Raw genomic sequence first — 17,278 nt, 5'->3', positions numbered from 1 at the left:
TTAAGTAACATATACAGTGAAGATCATTGTTTTTTCATGTTATGTATGAAAGTGGTCCTTGTTTGTAGTATTCCAATTCCATGTGTTACTTATAAAAGTGGTATCATGTTATGTATCAGATATAAGCTCCTGCTTTATTTGTGAAGGAATGCATATAAAAATAGTTATTTACTTTTATTCCTACATATATATATATATTCTTATTTTTTTTGTTTTTTTTCTTATTTAGGTTGGATTATCGTGATGATGATAATGATCGTGAATGAAAGTGAAGTTTAAAGAAAATCCATGCTTGAGAATATACCACTTTTTGTATAGTTAACTAACTCGTGGTTATAATTTTTGTAAAACTCAAGCCTTTTGCACTTTTGAAGTTTTTGAATTATGTGATAATTCATTAAACTGATTTTGATGTAATTATATATGAAGTTTTATGTAATGAAGAATATATGTTGATTTGGTAATTAATTATGACTTCCAAACATCTTTCCAGTTATGGTAAATTATATTTCAATTTAGTGTTGTGTTATATATATATATATATATATATATATTTATTTATTTATTTATTAGGTGTTGATTTTATTTTGCAACAACTAGTTAGTTGCCAAAAACCCAGAATCTATAGCAATGATAAAGCAAGTTGCTAAATGTCAAAGTATATGGTAATGATAAAACTTGTTGCGAAACATCAAAATATATATGGCAATGAAACGGTTGTTGCCAAACGTAAAAATATATGGCAACGACAAACTCTGTTGCTAAACGAAAGAATATATAGCAACGCCAAAATTGTTGGTAAACCTTAAATTATATGGCAACGACAAACTCTGTTGCTAAAAGAAAGAATATATAGCAACGTGACATGTTGTTGCAGAAACTATATTTCATCGTCGCATGTATGTTGCAGTTTTCGCAACGCCAAACCTTTCGCAACAACTATGTCGTTGTCAAACCTCCATTCTTTTGCAACAACAGAATGTCGTTGCAGATAGCTTTAGCAACGGAACTTCTCATAACGACTGAAAATCGTTGCAAATAATATGATGTCGTTGCAAAAAGTATTTTTAGCAACTACATTTTGCGTTGCCAAAAAACGATTTTCTTGTAGTGCTTCCTTCGACACTAAGCATATGTTTTTCGAAAACTTCTTTTCTAAACTCAACATGAAAACATTGTCAACACGAGGGGCATTTAAAATTAAATCATTTGTTTTTCCCTCGAGTATCCGACACTCAGTGGCATCAAATACAACCTTTCTACCACTGTCACACAGCTGAGCCATGCTCAATAGGTTATATTTGAGACCCCTAACTAAGGAGACTGACTCAATAGTAGGATTTCCTCCGATAGTACCTGATCCTACTATCTTACCCTTTTTATTGTCTCCAAAGCTTACATTTCCACCTCGTTTATGCACAAATGTGATGAACTGAGTTTCATCACCAGTCATATGCCTCGAGCATGCGCTGTCAAGGTTCCATAGCTTTGACTTCTCCGTGCACCTCAGGCTCATCTGCAATTTAAACTATTCATCTTTAGGTACCCAATTCTTTTTGGGTCCTCATTGGTTAGCATAAACAGGTGAAGCATCATATTTTATTTTGTGACGGCATACATTTATGGTGTGGCCATCTTTACCACAATAGTCACAAAAGATTACCCTTTGAGGGTATTTCCTCTTTTGGTCAGCACGATGGTGCTGATCATACCAACACACATTTATAATGTGCCCTCTTTTTCCACAACAGTCACACTGACTGTTCTACTGAGTGTACTGTCTATGCTGACCAGTACCTTGATACTCAGCATTTGGATAGAACCTTTTCTTAGCCGATGTACTCAGCTGATTCTGTATAGATGTGATGTCCTTCCTCAGCTTCTTGGAGTCTGATTGGACTTCCGAGACAAACCGATGCATGATTTTTAGATTTTCATCTTGCCTGGTGTTGTCTTGAAGCAGATGTCGGAGGTCACTCAGTTTGGCCTCTTCAATTTCATCACATCGCCTACTGAGTGCTCTGATTTTCTTATTACACTTTTTGGTCAGTATATAGAGATCACTCAGGGCATTAACCATTTCATTTCTGAGCAGAAGAAGAGATGTTACCTCATTGGAGTGTTCCTCTTGGTCAGATCCATCCGAGAGGTCAGCTTGCTCAGATCGGCATTGGTCAGCACATTCGTCAGCCATGAAACATATGTTTGCTGACTCAATAGCATCAGCTTCTGATGAGGTTGACTCATCACTATCGCTCCATGTTGCCACCATTGCTTTTCTGCTACCTTTCTTTTCTTTCTTCAGAGTGGGACAACTTGATTTAATGTGCCCAGTTTGATGGCATTCAAAGCAAGTGACAGGCTTGGAGTTGTCCTTCTTGTATCTGTTGTCGCTGGACTCAGCTTTGTATTTATCACTTCTTCTGAATGGCCTTTTGATGTTCTTGTCATTCTTTCTGAACAGCTTCTTCATCTTTCTGGTGAACATGGCCATCTCCTCATCATCTGATGAGTCAGCTTCAGTTGAGTCAGCTTTCATGACAAGAGATTTTTGCTTCTTGTCCTCTGACTTTTTTTAGCTTCAAAATTCTTCATGAAGATCTCGCGGGTCAGCAGAGATCCTATGAGCTCATCATATTTGTATGTGGTCAGGTCTTGAGCTTCTTCCACAACTGTCTTCTTAGCTTGCCAGCTCTTGGGGAGACTCCTGAAGATTTTCTTCACCCGTTCTTCTTCTGTGAAGTTCTTGCCGAGTCTCTTAAGCTCATTTATGATATTGGTGAACCTTGAGTTCATTTCAGAGATGTCTTCATTCTCGTTCATCTCATACAGCTTGTATAGTCTCATATGTTGATTCACCTTGGACTCATTGACCTTGCTGGTTCCCTCATAGGTCACCTCCAGCTTCTTCCAGATTTCCTGTGCTGACTCACAACCTGAGATTTTTTTGTACTCTGCAGCATCTAAAGCACAGTGAAGCATATTGATAGTCGAAGCATTATTCTGTAATTTCTTAAGGTCATCTTCTGACCACTCAGTCTCACTTTTAACAACTTTCTCGTTGTTTACAATTTTGTAAGGAACAAACGGGCCTTGGACTATTGCAAGCCATGCACTCATGTTTGTTGCCTGAATAAAAATTTTCATCCCGTTCTTCCAAAATGTATAATTTGACCCGAAGAACAAGGGATGCCGACTAATAAATAATCCCTCAGGGAGTATCTATGTTGTTTGATTTCCTGGAAGGAAACGAGTGCTGTTCTCATCCATTTATAGGGATCAGCTCAAGATAGTTTTATCTTTGAGTAGTGAGCTACTGAGCTCTGATACCACTTGTTGGTCCCGTGTAATGTAATAGGATTAGTTCCAAGGGGGGGTCAGGAACTAATGAAACTTTTTCTCTTAATTATGCTGACTTAATTTGATTCTTTAAATAACTTCACTTAGTTTTGGTCAGCAAGGCTGAGCGCGATGTAAGACAGCTTTAGTCAGAGGCTGACTAGAACTGTTTCACTTGTGAGTTGGGAAATAATGCTTAAGGTCAGCTTCCAACTCAGCACTCTGATTACTCAGCGTCGGCTTATACAAATTATATACTGAGTAATTTAAGCAAGCAACACATACATATATATATCAAGAGAAGGGTTAGAGATTACTCAGCAGTCTTATCCTGGTTCGGCCTCACCGCATACGTCTAGTCCCCAGAATCCTTCCAGGCTTTTTCAATCCACTACTGAGCTTTTTAAAGGTAGAGCACAAACCGTTTACAAAGCAATTGAGTATGCAAGAGTACCGTCCTTTATTCGTCTACTCAACCCTACTAAGCGCTATGACCGAACACTCAGATTTTCTCTACCGCTAAGTACTAAAACCGAGTACTCAGCTTCACTCTCTCAACCTTTACAATTGATACAAAATTTGTTGTCTCAAACGAAGAACACTTTAGATGAATACAAATTCACTCTAGACTTTCACACAGAGATTGGATTTGGGTGTAAGAACTTGCTTTTTCTAATTTGACAGCTTCTCTTTTGGATTTTCACTCTTGTGAAGATTTGCTTTTCTGTCTGTGCTTTCTTGTATTTCGGTAAAAATCCAAGTGATGAACTTGTCCTTTTATAGTGAAATCTGATGCTTCAATCATTTAAATTCGGACATATCCGTTGAATTCAAACGGTCTTCTTGCGTCATTCATTGGTCAGCATACAGATTTACAGGCCAATCCTGTCGTCTGAATTTAGCAGGCGCCAGGCTTGCCAGTTTCGTCTTCTTGCGCCAGGTTTCGTCTTCTAGCACCAGGTTTGTCTTCTTGCAAAATGCCAGTTGATCCATGCGTCTCGAAAAGGTCTCTTGGCGCAATTCCGAGGCTTCTAAATTGGTGCAGACCTTTGTCGGGCTTTGTCTTCTAGTCAACAGATCATTGGTGCTGTCCTGATGAACACTCAGCTTGATTTAATTGACGTTGCCTTCGATTTTTATCTTTGACGAGGCTGAGTTACGTTCTACTCAACTTCTTCGGTCAGCTTCGTCCTCAAGCGTTTGTTCTGAAGAAGACTTTTCTTCTATAGTGCTGAGTTATGTTCTACTCAGCTTCTATGGCTCATGATGACTTCGTTCTGTCTTACTTTTTGTTCATGTTCTTATTTATTAATATACTCAACATTGAACAAACACATTAGTACAATTAAATCAAAGCATTTAAATTTAATTGTCTTAATCATGGGATTAACTTAAATAATTTTGTCAAATCAAAATCATGTGGAAAGATGTTTCAACACTTATGCAGCCAGCGATAACCACCTCCCACATAATGTCCTAATCCATCAGCCCATTCCGATTGAACCTCCTCTTCCGACACTAGGAAACATTGAGGGCACAATATTTCATTACGGTCGAGCATCCCGTAAAGATAGCAGATTGGACTTTCATTCGGAATTTTATACTTAAACTATACAAGCCTTGTGGTACCATCTTGTAGCTTAATCTTTTTCCATCTTTTTAGAGATAAAGAGACATTAATAGCCACACGGATTCACATGTAATTTTTCCATGCCCACGTCTTGTTTTTCATATCATACTCTTTGAACACAATGAGAAACTAGCCTAATAGCTTCCCGATAGCAGCCGACATATAATCTAAACGATCATCATGGACTTGCACCCAAAGGGCTAAGTTGAAAAGAGGGACATTTGTGGGAACCTCTCCATGTGATGGATAATCAGGAGGTAGCCATCGAAGGTCCACGCGCCTCCTTAAATGATTCATTTGAGGTCGAGGGCGTGATATAGTTGAAAGATGAAAATTCCACTGCCAAAATCGTGAACAATGATACCTTTACCCGACCTCCATAAGCCTGTCATACGATGTTTCATAATCGGAAACTTGATGGAACAATCCCTGAGGAATCGCCCTACCAAGCAGAATTCGTTCACTCCTCCTTCGCGCCCATTCACTACATGTCCTACATTCAATTTTGCCTCTTCAGCAACACTCAACTCAAGACTTGCGAAATCCTCCATTTTTTTTTAAAAAAAATGCTCACAAAGGAGGCAATTTTGACGCTCTCAACATAACGTGAGAACTAGGGTTTTAAGTACCAAAATTTCATAATTTCTTGTTATAGTTAAATTTATTAAGTATACTAATTAATATTAATATTTAAAGAATTTATAGTCTAAGTGGGGATGGTATTCTCCTTTTCCGTCCCATTTTCAGGGACATGAAATTCTTCACCCCCCTTATGAACAAGGACGTCAAAATGAACTGATGAATCATAAATGTGTTGTGTCGATTAATTTAGGTCACTCATTATGGTCAACTCTCACACGGTCCATTCAATAAATAAGTTAACACGACATAGTAAAATTTAAACATGTTGCCACAATAAATTAAACGAATATAAGAGATAGATAACACAATTTGTTTGACAAAATTAATCTATCATAATACTTATAGTCAGTTGCTAAGCAGCGTTTTAGGTATTTGACAAAATAATGGCCCTATGGACATCAGCCATTGTGAATGGAATTTGGGTATTGTGGTACACCAGGAACAGGGCAATTTTTGAAAATGATAAGCAACATATTCTTCTTACGTGTCGCCAACTCTGGCATCTGGTTCGTGAGTCGGGCCGCTTAGGGGTCGGGGGAATGTGGAACTCGGCTTTTGAGGGACATGTTTTATGGGAGCTTGGTCTTGACAGGCGTCCGTCTTGTGCGCCACAGATTACTCCGGTCATCTAGCAGAAACCATCTATGGGTTGGATAAAATTAAATACTGATGCTTCTGTTTTTGGCAGCCGAGGGGCAGGTGGTTGTGGCGGAATTTTTCGAGATAGTAATGGCTCTTTTCTAGGTGCTTTCGCCTATCCTTTATTATCCTCTTTTGCCTACATTGCGGAGCTATCTGCGGCAATATCAGCGATCAGGGCAGCGTATGGCAGGGGTTGGCGACATTTATGGGTGGAGAGTGACTCGACATACGTCGTGCAGCTGCTGCGTACCCGCTCAAAGGTGGTCCTGTGGTCAGTCAGACAAGCATGGCTGACGTGTTTAAAATAGATTGCATCCATGACTTTGGTAGTATCACACATCTTCAGAGAAGGAAATCAAGTAGCCGATCTATTAGCTAATTATGGTAGAACGGCCTCTCATTTTACTTGGTGGGATTCACTCCCTTCATTCTGTATTTCAGTGTACTTATGTAACCTCAGTGGTCGATATGTTTATCGATTTGCTTAGGTTATGGATTTTTTGTAATTTTCGCTTTCTATTAATAATACTAGATTTGGGTTGGAGTGTTATGATGGGGATGTGACCTAGTCGGGATGTCCGTCTTTCACTCTTCTCTTTTCCAACCTTTTAAATAAAAATAATAATACTTATAGTAAAGTAAATAGGTTATAAAACCCACCAACTCAACAACAACAAAACCTTAGTCCCGAAATGATTCGGGGTCGGCTAACATGAACCATCATATAAAACCGTGAAATCAAGTCGTGTCAGCGACACAAATTCGCTCCCTCCACTCCGTCCTATCCACTACCATATTTTCCTCAATTTCCAGTAAACTCATATCACTCTCGATCACCCTCCTCCAAGTTTGCTTAGGTCTTCCCCTACCCCTCACCACTACATCCCTATGTCACTCTTCGGTTCTCCTAATCGGCGCATCAAGCGCTCTACGTTTCACATGGAAGAATTCATACTCTGTTCATACTTCAAATGGAGGAAATACTAATCAGGGGACTAATGGTGCATCTTTAATTAGCGGATTACTGTTTTGTTTACTATTTGGTCCAATATAATTGAATTTTCAGGATACAAATATATAATTAGTCAAATTAATTAATGCCCACTTACCTAAATTTGAAATTAACAAAAGAAAAAAAAAGAATTACATAAATTCATAGGACAACACAGGATATTAATACTTTGCTAATAACAACAGTAACTAAAACTTGTTTAAGACTAATTCTTTATTTATGCTATGAATTGTTCTTTAGTTATTAAATAAATAAATAATCAATTCTGGAACGTAATTGTTTATTGATATTTACTACTAATATTCTTAATTATTCAAAGATGGAGGAGGTTATTTATTGATTGCCTTTCTCTTTGTGGAAAAGTCAAAGCCCCTTCCTTCATAAGGTCAATGTTCTTGCCTTGTCCTTAATTCCTTCTTATATCCATACCATATCTGCTCTGCTCTTATTATACATTTCCAGAAAAGAAAAAAGATCATCTCTTTTCTTTCTTTCCCCTCTTTTGAAATATAAAAATTCTTCAAAACCGCCATGTCTGAAGCTGAGGTTAAACCTCGTTCTCTCGAAGACACATCAACATGGGCTGTTGCTGTTGTTTGCCTTGTCATGATTGGTATCTCCATTTTCATTGAGCTTATATTCCATATGATTGAAAAGGTATTACCTTTCCCACTTTTACAACTTCACATGCCTCATAAAGTTCTCAACTTTATTGACTTCTAATCTTGATTGTGTTCTAATTTAATTTCAGTGGTTTAAGAAGATACATAAACCAGCTTTAGTAGAAGCACTTGAAAAGATTAAAGCAGGTAAAAACCCAAACCCACTTCAAAAGATTGATTGATTGATTTTAATTTTATGCTCATTCTGGTTTTCTTGGGAAATTTTGCAGAGCTGATGCTTATGGGTTTCATATCCTTGCTTCTGACTGCACTATCAGAGCCTATTTCTCAAATTTGCATATCAGAAAAAGTAGCATCAACTTGGCATCCTTGTTCCAAGGAAGAAAAAGCTAAGCCAAAAACGGATTCAGATACTGAAAATCGACGGCGACTTCTTCAGTTCGTCGGTGATTCTACCACCAGTACTAGACGTTTTTTAGCAGCAAAAGGTGCTGATAAATGTGGAGAGGTTAGAACAAGAATCATTCATCTTCTTTTGTTTTTTGTGGGTTATAATGGAATTATTGCTTAAGACTTGGTGTTTTGTGAAATTTTCAGGGTAAAGTTGCCTTTGTATCAGGATATGGGATTGATCAGCTTCACTATTTTATTTTTGTTCTAGCTGTTGTTCATATACTTTACTGTATAGTTACATATATTTTGGGCAAAACTAAGGTACTAAACATGATCATTAATCATTAATCTCTACTTAATTAGTTGAGCTACAAATCTCTAATTAATATTTGTGTTTCAGATGAGAAAATGGAAGCATTGGGAGAATGAAACAAAGACCATTGAGTATCAGTACAACAACGGTAATTATCTCATTCGAATTGAACTAACTAGATTATCTAATTATGTAGCAATGAACTGAGTATTAAAGAATTTATACTCTGCAGATCCTGAGAGATTCAGATTTGCAAGGGATACTTCCTTTGGAAAGAGACATTTAAATTTATGGAGTCGCTCACCGGCCTTCGTATGGACTGTAAGTAGTATCATATCAATCTGTTTTTGCAACAACAGTATTAGAATATCAAACTCAATATTATTATTTTTGTTACAATTTCAGGTCTGTTTCTTTAGACAGTTCTTTGGATCTGTTACTAAGATTGATTATCTTACACTAAGACATGGATTTATCATGGTGAGTTAACTTATACGGTTATTGTCTCGTTACTGTTATAGGATTGTCATGTGTAATTGGAGTTGAAATATTCTGTGTTGTCTCAATGTTTTCAGGCACATTTAGCTCCTGGAAGTGAAACAAGATTTGACTTCCAAAAGTACATTAACAGATCACTTGAAGATGACTTTAAAGTTGTAGTGGGCATCAGGTTTGTGCTTTTAAGCATTTCCAAGATGACAATTTTTCCCGCATAGTTTCCGAATTCTAACATTGACTTGTTTTAATATGCAGTCCGGTTATTTGGGTCATTGCCTGCGTATTGCTGCTGTCTAGCACACATGGTAAGAATTGGTTTTTCTACTGAAATTACATACCGGAAATTGTCAAAGCTCAGAAAGTTGAAAGAAATGCATGATTCAATAACTAACAAGATGTTTTTCGTTTTTCGTTTATGGCAGGTTGGTATGCTTATTTGTGGTTGCCATTTATCCCCTTAGTGGTAAGAACAATATGACTTATAACATAAGTTTTCTGCCTGTTTTTCGGATCTTTATATATTGAGAGGAGCTAATATGTTTCACGGGGAAATTGTGCAGATAATATTGGTAATTGGAGCTAAGCTACAAGTGATCATAACCCGAATGGGGCTACGTATTCAAGAGAGAGGAGATGTTGTCAAAGGTGCACCTGTGGTTGAGCCAGGTGATGACCTCTTCTGGTTCGGCCGACCTCGCCTCATCCTCTTCCTGATTCATTTGTGTCTCTTTCAGGTACTAGAAAACAACTTCCTAGCTACACCTTATTTTTGCTTTCACTCATGAAGTGAATAAAATTATGCTTATTCGTGTCGTTTTTCTTCATTTGCAGAATGCATTTCAGCTGTCATTCTTTCTTTGGAGTCTGGTAAGCATATTCCGCTCGGAGTTCGCTAACTAATTTCATACTACCGGTTGCCAACTGTTCCGTTCTAACGCTTTTTAATTCATTATCTTTCAGTGGAAAATTGGAGTAGATTCTTGCATGCATAACAAGACAGAAGATATAGTAATCAAAATTGCAATGGGGTGAGTTCTCTTAGCATTTAGAATCAATACAATTATTTTTGGTAAAATTGGATAACTTGAGAACAATTACTGATACATTTTGAAATCCAAACTTTTCAGGGTCATTATACAGGTTCTATGCAGTTATGTGACTCTGCCTCTCTATGCCCTTGTGACACAGGTGAGAAATATGGCTGCTGCTATATTTAAATTAAGGTCCAATTTTGTTCAGGTTTTCAGTAACAGATATGGTTCAAAATGCCTCAACTCGAGAGCAATTCCATGGAAAAATTTGTTGGTTACTAGTTACTACCAACAAATTTTGATTCATCTGTAATTTTTATCAGTATTTACTTTAAAAAATGGGACACTTGTACTGTTGTTTCTACTATATAGATGAACATTGCGCCATTTTGAACGAGGAGTTTAAATTGTAGTCGCATAAGTAGAATAGTGAGTTAGGTAATAACAGTGTTAGCATTGATGTGCAGATGGGTTCAAGCATGAGACCGACAATCTTCAACGATAGAGTAGCAGCAGCATTGAAGAACTGGCATCACGAGGCGAAAAAGCATGCTAAACACAGCAAGCATTCGAATTCACATACGCCAACTTCAAGCAGACCAGCAACACCTTCATACGGAATGTCTCCGGTTCATCTCCTGCAAAACTACAGAAGCAGTACTGCCCCTGATAGCTTGCAGGCATCTCCGAGAAATTCTAATTATGATGCAGATAATTGGGATCCTGAAGCACTCAATTCGGTGCACACTCATGATTCCGATGAGCTTGAACAACATCAGGAGATTAGTCCTGATAACAGCAACCACAACCAAAATGTCAGCATTCAGAATTTAGAACCAAACACAATGCAATTGCCTCCTGCCCCTCTTCCCATCAGAACTCAACACGAAATCGGGATAAGTTTAAGGGAATTCACATTCAAGAACTGATCATACAAAAATTCTTTGTTAATTGATATGTGTACATGAAAATGTAGAATCTTCATTTGCAGCAATGATAAATGAAGTCTAGGACCCTGCCTTGTGCAAGAAAGGCTGTGATTTACAAGGCAATACAATACATATATATGGTTGTATATTGGGAATTTTTTTTTTTTTTTCTCTAGTACTTCTTTTTCCCAATTTTTCTAGAGGCAGTAGGCAGTAGCTTGTTTTTATTGTATAGGAAGTTCTTCTGTATTGTTCTTAGCAATTGTATTTCAAGAATTAGCAATCTCGTATTGTATAAATTGTAAGTTCTTGATTCAAATCCATTTCTCATACCAGCAGCAACTATCCAATGAATCTCATGTTGACTGAATCAACCAAAATCTACATTAAATTAGGTGAATTTAAAAATTTACACCTCCTGGCATCGTTCTATGCTCCGAGTTCTTCATGCCAAGAACAGAACCGGCTTCATTCTCAAAGACGATCTCGAGCCTGCTGTTGATTCACCAGATTATGATCAGTGGAACTGGATAGACAGTCTCGTGCTTTCTTGAATTAGCTTATGACTTTGTGTGTCTCTCTTTCTGCTTGTGCTTTGTGGAAGGAAATCTAGCAGCGTTATGGAGATAGCTATAGTTTGTTGGCCTTTGTTGGTTTTTTTCAGAGCATCTATAATGTGGATCCTACAATGCATGTTACTTTCTCCCATAAAATTGTAACCAACCAACCACTATCCGGGTTATTAACTATGAAGCACTGATGCTTCTAAGAGGTCAATGTACTTTATCCGATACTCTAAGGCCGGGAATACGACGGGATACATACAGGATACGGTTAGAAGTATCCTTTTTTTAATTAGGGGGATACGCGTGGATACACCCGGGATATTTCAGGGATACTTTTCATAATTAATTACTTAAATTGTAGGGGTTATTTAGAAAACTTTAAAAATATAAGGATTATATAACAAATTAAATAAAGTAATACTAACCCACTCATGGTCTTTGGAAACATACAGAGATATACAAAATTTAAAACCCACCCAAATTATTCTTATTTTTTCTCTGGAACCTTAACTTCCATCTCGTGTAGGTTCTGTTCGCATAACTTGTTCTGTTCGGACTTCTGTTTGATTGAAGTATAGTTCGACTTTTGTTCCGCCATAGTGCGTCCTGTTCTGTCTTTTTCAATCCAAACCTTCTTTTTCCATCATTGATTTTTTATTTTATTTTAATTGGGAGGTTTTCTGTTCAAATCAAAGTCCTTTTTTTTCTGTCACGGATTCTTCTTCTTCAAATCAAACTCAAAAGCTATTGACCTTAATTCTCATCTGTGGAATCATGTTAAAATCCTTGAGAAGCTCAAAATTAGGGAAGGTAATATAAGGTTCTAGTGTAACTTCTGCAACGCAACATGGAATTGAGTGGTTCTTTTTATAGAATTATAACACATTTGTTGAAAATTCCAAGATGTGGGATTCGGGTATGTTCCAAAGTGAGAATCAGTTGCAAAGGGAGGTAAATGAAGCGGAAAAAAGCTAAAGCAAATTAGTTCCTTTTGCATCTTCTACCTCTCAAACCAAACAAAAAGTATTGTTTCCTTTTCTAGCCCTTTAGGTGGTATATCAGGACAGGAACCGGTCATTTTAGAGCGCAAGGAGTTGAAATATTTGATTCAAGAAAAAGAAAAGCATCTTGGAGAAGTTGGCGAATGATGAACACACAGTGAAATTGCAAGAACGTTCTACTCGCAAGGCTGTCATTTCATTTGGCTAGGAACTCATACTATGAGAGTTCTTACACAAGTGCAGCCAAGCAAAATTTAATTGGTTATCTGCCTCCCCAATACAATATGTCGCACACCAATATTGAAATTGCAAAAAAAAAGAGCAAATATCGAAAGATTATTGCAGCTAACTAAAATGAAATGGGAGGAGTATGGATTGAGTTTGGTTAGTGATGATTGGACAGACGGCCAATTATCAATTTCATGGCTACACCATAGAGCAGGCCAATGTTTTTAAAAGCCTTCAACTGTGAAGGTGAGTTCAAATATAAGTTTTTTATTGCTAATTTCATTAAGGAACAAATTAGGGTGATTGAAGAACAAAATGATGCTTAAGTTATCACAGATAATGTATCTGTATGTTACTGTTTGCAGTTTGTTTTTCCAAAAAGCAGGATTTTTATTTTATTTTTTTGATAGGAGCTCTGCTTTTATTAAAAACTTCTTTTTAGGTAAACATGAGTCGAAAAATATGTAAATAAATACCATCTTAAAGTATGTTTGGAAATTTATAGAATATGCAAATGAAATTTAATAGTTTAACTTCTTTTTAGTGTTTAAATATCAATAAGTAGATTTAAAAAAAAAAAAAATCGTGTAAAAAAGTTAAAATTTATTCCGTATAAACAATTTTTTTAATAAAATTTTCATTACTTCTATTAAATAGAGGTTAAAGAAACATCAACATTTTACTCTTAAAAAAAAGGATAAAATTCAAATAAAATCCATGTGGTTTCACTAATTTTCAGATAAAGGACGGTGGTTTACTCCTAACCTCCTATTAAAGGGGTTAATTACACACATGACCGCTAAACTTCCAATTTTCACAGTTTAGCCACTAAATTTTAAAATATAATATAAAAGTCACTGAACTTTACAGTTTGTTATATATGTAGACACTAAATTTTAACTAATTCCTCAAAATGATCTTTAACAACCGTAAAATGGAAACATTCAAAAATTAAAGTTGTTCAGAATAACATCTATTGGGAAACTTGCATTTTTTATTTTTCAAAATAACAACTTTTTGAATCTTTTCTCTCTAAAAATGCAATTTCTCTCTTGACCAAACAACATTTAAATAACCACAAAACGAAATTTTTTAAGAATTAATATTATTTAGAATATCATTAATTTTTGAACTTTTTAGTTTGAGATCATCAACGGTCATTTTGAGGTATTGATTGAAGTTCAATAACCACGAACATAACAAAGTGTAAAGTTCAGCTACTTTTATATTGAATTTTAAAGTTCAGTTGTCGTACGTTGAAAATTATTAAATTTCAATGGTGATGGGTGTAATTTACCAGTGATTAAAAATACGAAGAAAATGATGGTAGTTGGCGTGAAAGATGCAATGCAATTAGAAACGATACATGTTGCATCTTTCTTACAGATACATACAGATCACGTCTTATAATCTCTCTTTCTACTTCATTTTTCTTCAGTTCCCCTAAACCCAAAACAGAGATCAGATTAGATAATCTTTTTCTTTTTATCTTCCATCCAATTGATTTTCTACAAGTTATCTGCTTATCGGCCTTCAATTTTAATCAATTGAGATCGTAATTCATGGAGATGAGGCCAAATCCCACCGTTGATAATTCTCCCCAACTTCATCGCCATCATTCATCGGCGACTCCATCAAAGCAACCTTCTTCTCCTCCTAACCATGTCGATACGTCCTCCGTTTCTCAAAGGTTGTTTTCTTTAACTTCTCTTCATCTGCTTTTGTTTTGGATTGCAGTAGCATTTAGTCAGTGGGAGGGAGTGATCAATTTCTATTTTCTTCTTTCTTGAATCACTTGTTTGGGTATTGAGAAAATTATCTACCTGTCGAGTTGATTTTCATTTTTTCATTTAATTTTTCAGGTTACAGAAGGAATTGGTGTCTCTCATGGTATGTCGAAATCTTTACTGGATTATCTTTCCTTTGATTTCTTTGTCTTTTCTTTGCTTTTCATTCATTTGTTCTATAGGGAATCATCGGTTTCCTCTTTGTGGAGTGAATTAGCAAGAAACTAGAAATCCCATATTTGGTGGAACATAATATCCCAATATACTATAGAATTTCCGTCCACTCGAGTTATTGTGTTCATGTGTGATTGGAATGAACTAGTCGATTAACAATTAGAAAAAAAATTCGATATTTGTCGGAAATGTAAAACCCGATATCTTATAGATTCCATTTGTGATTCCTAATGATCCAGTCTATTTGGCATGTAGAAGCAAGATATACTATGTTGGATAGAATAAGCTACAGGTTGCCTTGCATTTCTGATTTGTTTTGAACAAGTTAATTTTGCAGTGTAATTAGTATTTATATTGGGGTTTTGTTTTTGGAATCTTTGAGGAACTCACCCTTTTCATTCTATTGTCATGCATGTCATCTCAGCTTGATAGTTAAAATGGCCATTTTGGAAGGAGATCGCTCTTAAGTATGCAGAGGATATTAATGTAATCTCTGAAAATCGTTGCTTTTTTATTGCTTGCCACGTTGTCTCGATGGAATGGCCATACTTGAAAAAGTTTCCTCTCAAGTTGTATTAGTTGGAGTTGTTAATAGTGTTACCTATTGGAGTGAATATATAATATTTATTTGGTTATCTGATGGAAATTTTCTTGCTGAATTTGCAATGTGTATATTTGGAGTATTCTCTAGAGATAACCTGGTGTTTACATGCTGTATTTTCTCTTTGTTTTCCCAAATTTGACAGTGTTTCCCTTACCATATGCAGATGAATAGTGGAGATCTTGGTGTGTCAGCATTTCCTGAAGGCGAGAGTATTTTCACATGGATTGGCACAATTGAGGGTGGAAAAGGAACTCTTTATGAGGGTCTATCATATAAACTCTCTTTACGTTTTCCTCTTGACTATCCGTTTAAACCACCACAAGTCAAATTTGAGACAAGTTGCTTTCATCCTAATGTTGATCAGTTTGGCAACATATGCCTTGACATACTCCAGGTACCAATTAGTAGATGGATGACATATCACTTGCGTTGGATGAAGAAATAAACTTTGAATTTAGCTTTGCCATTAAAGAAGTGCTAAATACAGTTTGAAATGAAGTTGCGCTAAATAATAATAAAAAAAGGAGGTTATGCAGAGTTAAGTGTTCTGTTTATTGGCAAAAATACATTCTTTAATAGAACAGTTTTTAGACTTAGGAAAGATAAAAGAATTTCATAAACAGTGAAAGCTCAAAGATTGGTGAAGGCTAATCCCTAGTATTGAATAATTTTTGTGATATACTCTTTTTATTGAGCTGACTCATGTTGGGTGGTTGTAATTGAAATTTAATTAGTATTTCTATTTTTTTCCTTTTGTTTAAAAATGTTAGGAGAAGTGGTCTTCAGCTTACGATTGCAGAACCATTCTTTTGTCGGTTCAAAGTTTATTGGGAGGTTAGCTTCTTATATATATATTTATTAGTTATTACATGTTGTAAGTTTTGTGTTTGGCTAACAATTTTAATCATGGTGCAGAACCTAACCCTGAGAGTCCTCTTAACAGCTATGCGGCAAGATTATGGAATAATAAGGAAGGTTAGATGGTCAAAATGATCAGTTGAAATCCCTCTGTTTTTCTTCTTGATTAAATTAGTTACTCAAGTGCAAATAATGATGTGATGTAACTGAAAGAGGGTTTGGTTTGGTTTGGTTTTGTTGATTGATGATGCATTGCAGAATACAAGAAGATGGTCCACAAACATTACTATGCTGCAGAAGAAGTATTTGAGAGCTGATGCTTATTTTGGATGAAATCTGAATCATCTGGAGTATACATAGAAACATGAAAATTTGTTTGTGTATTCACACTGTTTGTTTGTATCTCTCTCTGGATCAAACGACTTACTCTTTGCTTTTTGTATGCGGAAAATAAACTCTAAACAAGAGTTGTAAATTTTTCAAGATCAATTGAAAAGTTACTACTTAGTCATGCTTATTGGAATCTGGAAATTTCATTGTTGAGTACAACACTTTATTCTACATTTTCTTAAACTAGCTTTTAGCCTGCACGGTTTGTTTGACCAGGGGGGCTCGGGAATGCGGCAGATAGATGAATCCTTCATCTATCTAGTTGGATCACATATAGGACAGCCTTAATTGGGGATTGAAAACGTGAAATAGCTTTAATCGTGACAAAGAAGACAATCAAATTCAGGTTCGGACTATAGGAATGCCCTGTGGATAGTTACTTCTGATTGCAAGTGTGCGATTGATGATATTTTTCGGAAAAGTAATGTTAGTTACACAGACACCATAGTCCATCACAATGGAATACATTGATGTTTGAGAGAAGAGCTTCAAATGGTGCAGCTCTTCTTTCTATAAAAGTATTACTATTACTATTACTCGTGTAACAGATGTGTTGACTTCCTTGTTTCTGCAGCTCATGATAGTTCGTTGGGAAATTCTGTCCTCATTATTTGAAAT

General features: G+C 36.1%; 2 protein-coding genes across 3 annotated transcripts; both read left to right on the top strand.

The window, feature by feature from the left end:
• Positions 1 to 7,635: 7,635 nt before the first annotated feature.
• On the top strand, positions 7,636 to 11,382 carry LOC136225942 (MLO-like protein 6). Its single transcript, XM_066014127.1, has 15 exons — positions 7,636 to 7,922; positions 8,017 to 8,074; positions 8,158 to 8,396; positions 8,486 to 8,602; positions 8,682 to 8,742; positions 8,827 to 8,915; positions 9,000 to 9,074; positions 9,170 to 9,264; positions 9,348 to 9,397; positions 9,515 to 9,555; positions 9,653 to 9,826; positions 9,924 to 9,959; positions 10,053 to 10,120; positions 10,220 to 10,280; positions 10,591 to 11,382. The coding sequence occupies exons 1-15, from the start codon at positions 7,797 to 7,799 to the stop codon at positions 11,050 to 11,052; spliced, it is 1,752 nt and encodes a 583-aa protein (XP_065870199.1). The 5' UTR covers positions 7,636 to 7,796; the 3' UTR covers positions 11,053 to 11,382.
• Positions 11,383 to 14,179: 2,797 nt separating this feature from the next.
• On the top strand, positions 14,180 to 16,785 carry LOC136225943 (uncharacterized). 2 transcript variants are annotated; one of them, XM_066014128.1, is made up of 6 exons: positions 14,180 to 14,537; positions 14,710 to 14,737; positions 15,576 to 15,806; positions 16,183 to 16,246; positions 16,328 to 16,387; positions 16,529 to 16,785. In XM_066014128.1, exons 1-6 carry the CDS (start codon positions 14,410 to 14,412, stop codon positions 16,585 to 16,587), a joined length of 570 nt encoding a protein of 189 aa, XP_065870200.1. In that variant the 5' UTR covers positions 14,180 to 14,409; the 3' UTR covers positions 16,588 to 16,785. The 2 variants fall into 2 exon arrangements, with proteins under 2 accessions (XP_065870200.1, XP_065870201.1); XM_066014129.1 differs by lacking the exons at positions 14,180 to 14,537; positions 14,710 to 14,737 and having other exon boundaries at positions 15,570 to 15,806.
• Positions 16,786 to 17,278: the final 493 nt, after the last annotated feature.

This window comes from Euphorbia lathyris, chromosome 4 (genome assembly GCF_963576675.1).
Source record: "Euphorbia lathyris chromosome 4, ddEupLath1.1, whole genome shotgun sequence".
NCBI classification, from domain to species: Eukaryota; Viridiplantae; Streptophyta; class Magnoliopsida; order Malpighiales; family Euphorbiaceae; genus Euphorbia; species Euphorbia lathyris.
The sequence above is the reverse complement of the archived record's forward strand: the minus strand, read 5'-3'. Positions and strand labels throughout refer to the sequence as shown.

Coding starts and splice junctions, on each gene's coding strand:
- LOC136225942 (XM_066014127.1), top strand. CDS start 7,797: ATGTCTGAAGCTGAGGTTAAACCTCGTTCTCTCGAAGACACATCAACA. Junction 8,743..8,826: donor TGAGTATCAGTACAACAACG/GTAATTATCTCA, acceptor TATACTCTGCAG/ATCCTGAGAGATTCAGATTT. Junction 9,827..9,923: donor TTCATTTGTGTCTCTTTCAG/GTACTAGAAAAC, acceptor CTTCATTTGCAG/AATGCATTTCAGCTGTCATT.
- LOC136225943 (XM_066014128.1), top strand. CDS start 14,410: ATGGAGATGAGGCCAAATCCCACCGTTGATAATTCTCCCCAACTTCAT. Junction 16,247..16,327: donor GGTTCAAAGTTTATTGGGAG/GTTAGCTTCTTA, acceptor ATCATGGTGCAG/AACCTAACCCTGAGAGTCCT. Junction 16,388..16,528: donor ATTATGGAATAATAAGGAAG/GTTAGATGGTCA, acceptor GATGCATTGCAG/AATACAAGAAGATGGTCCAC.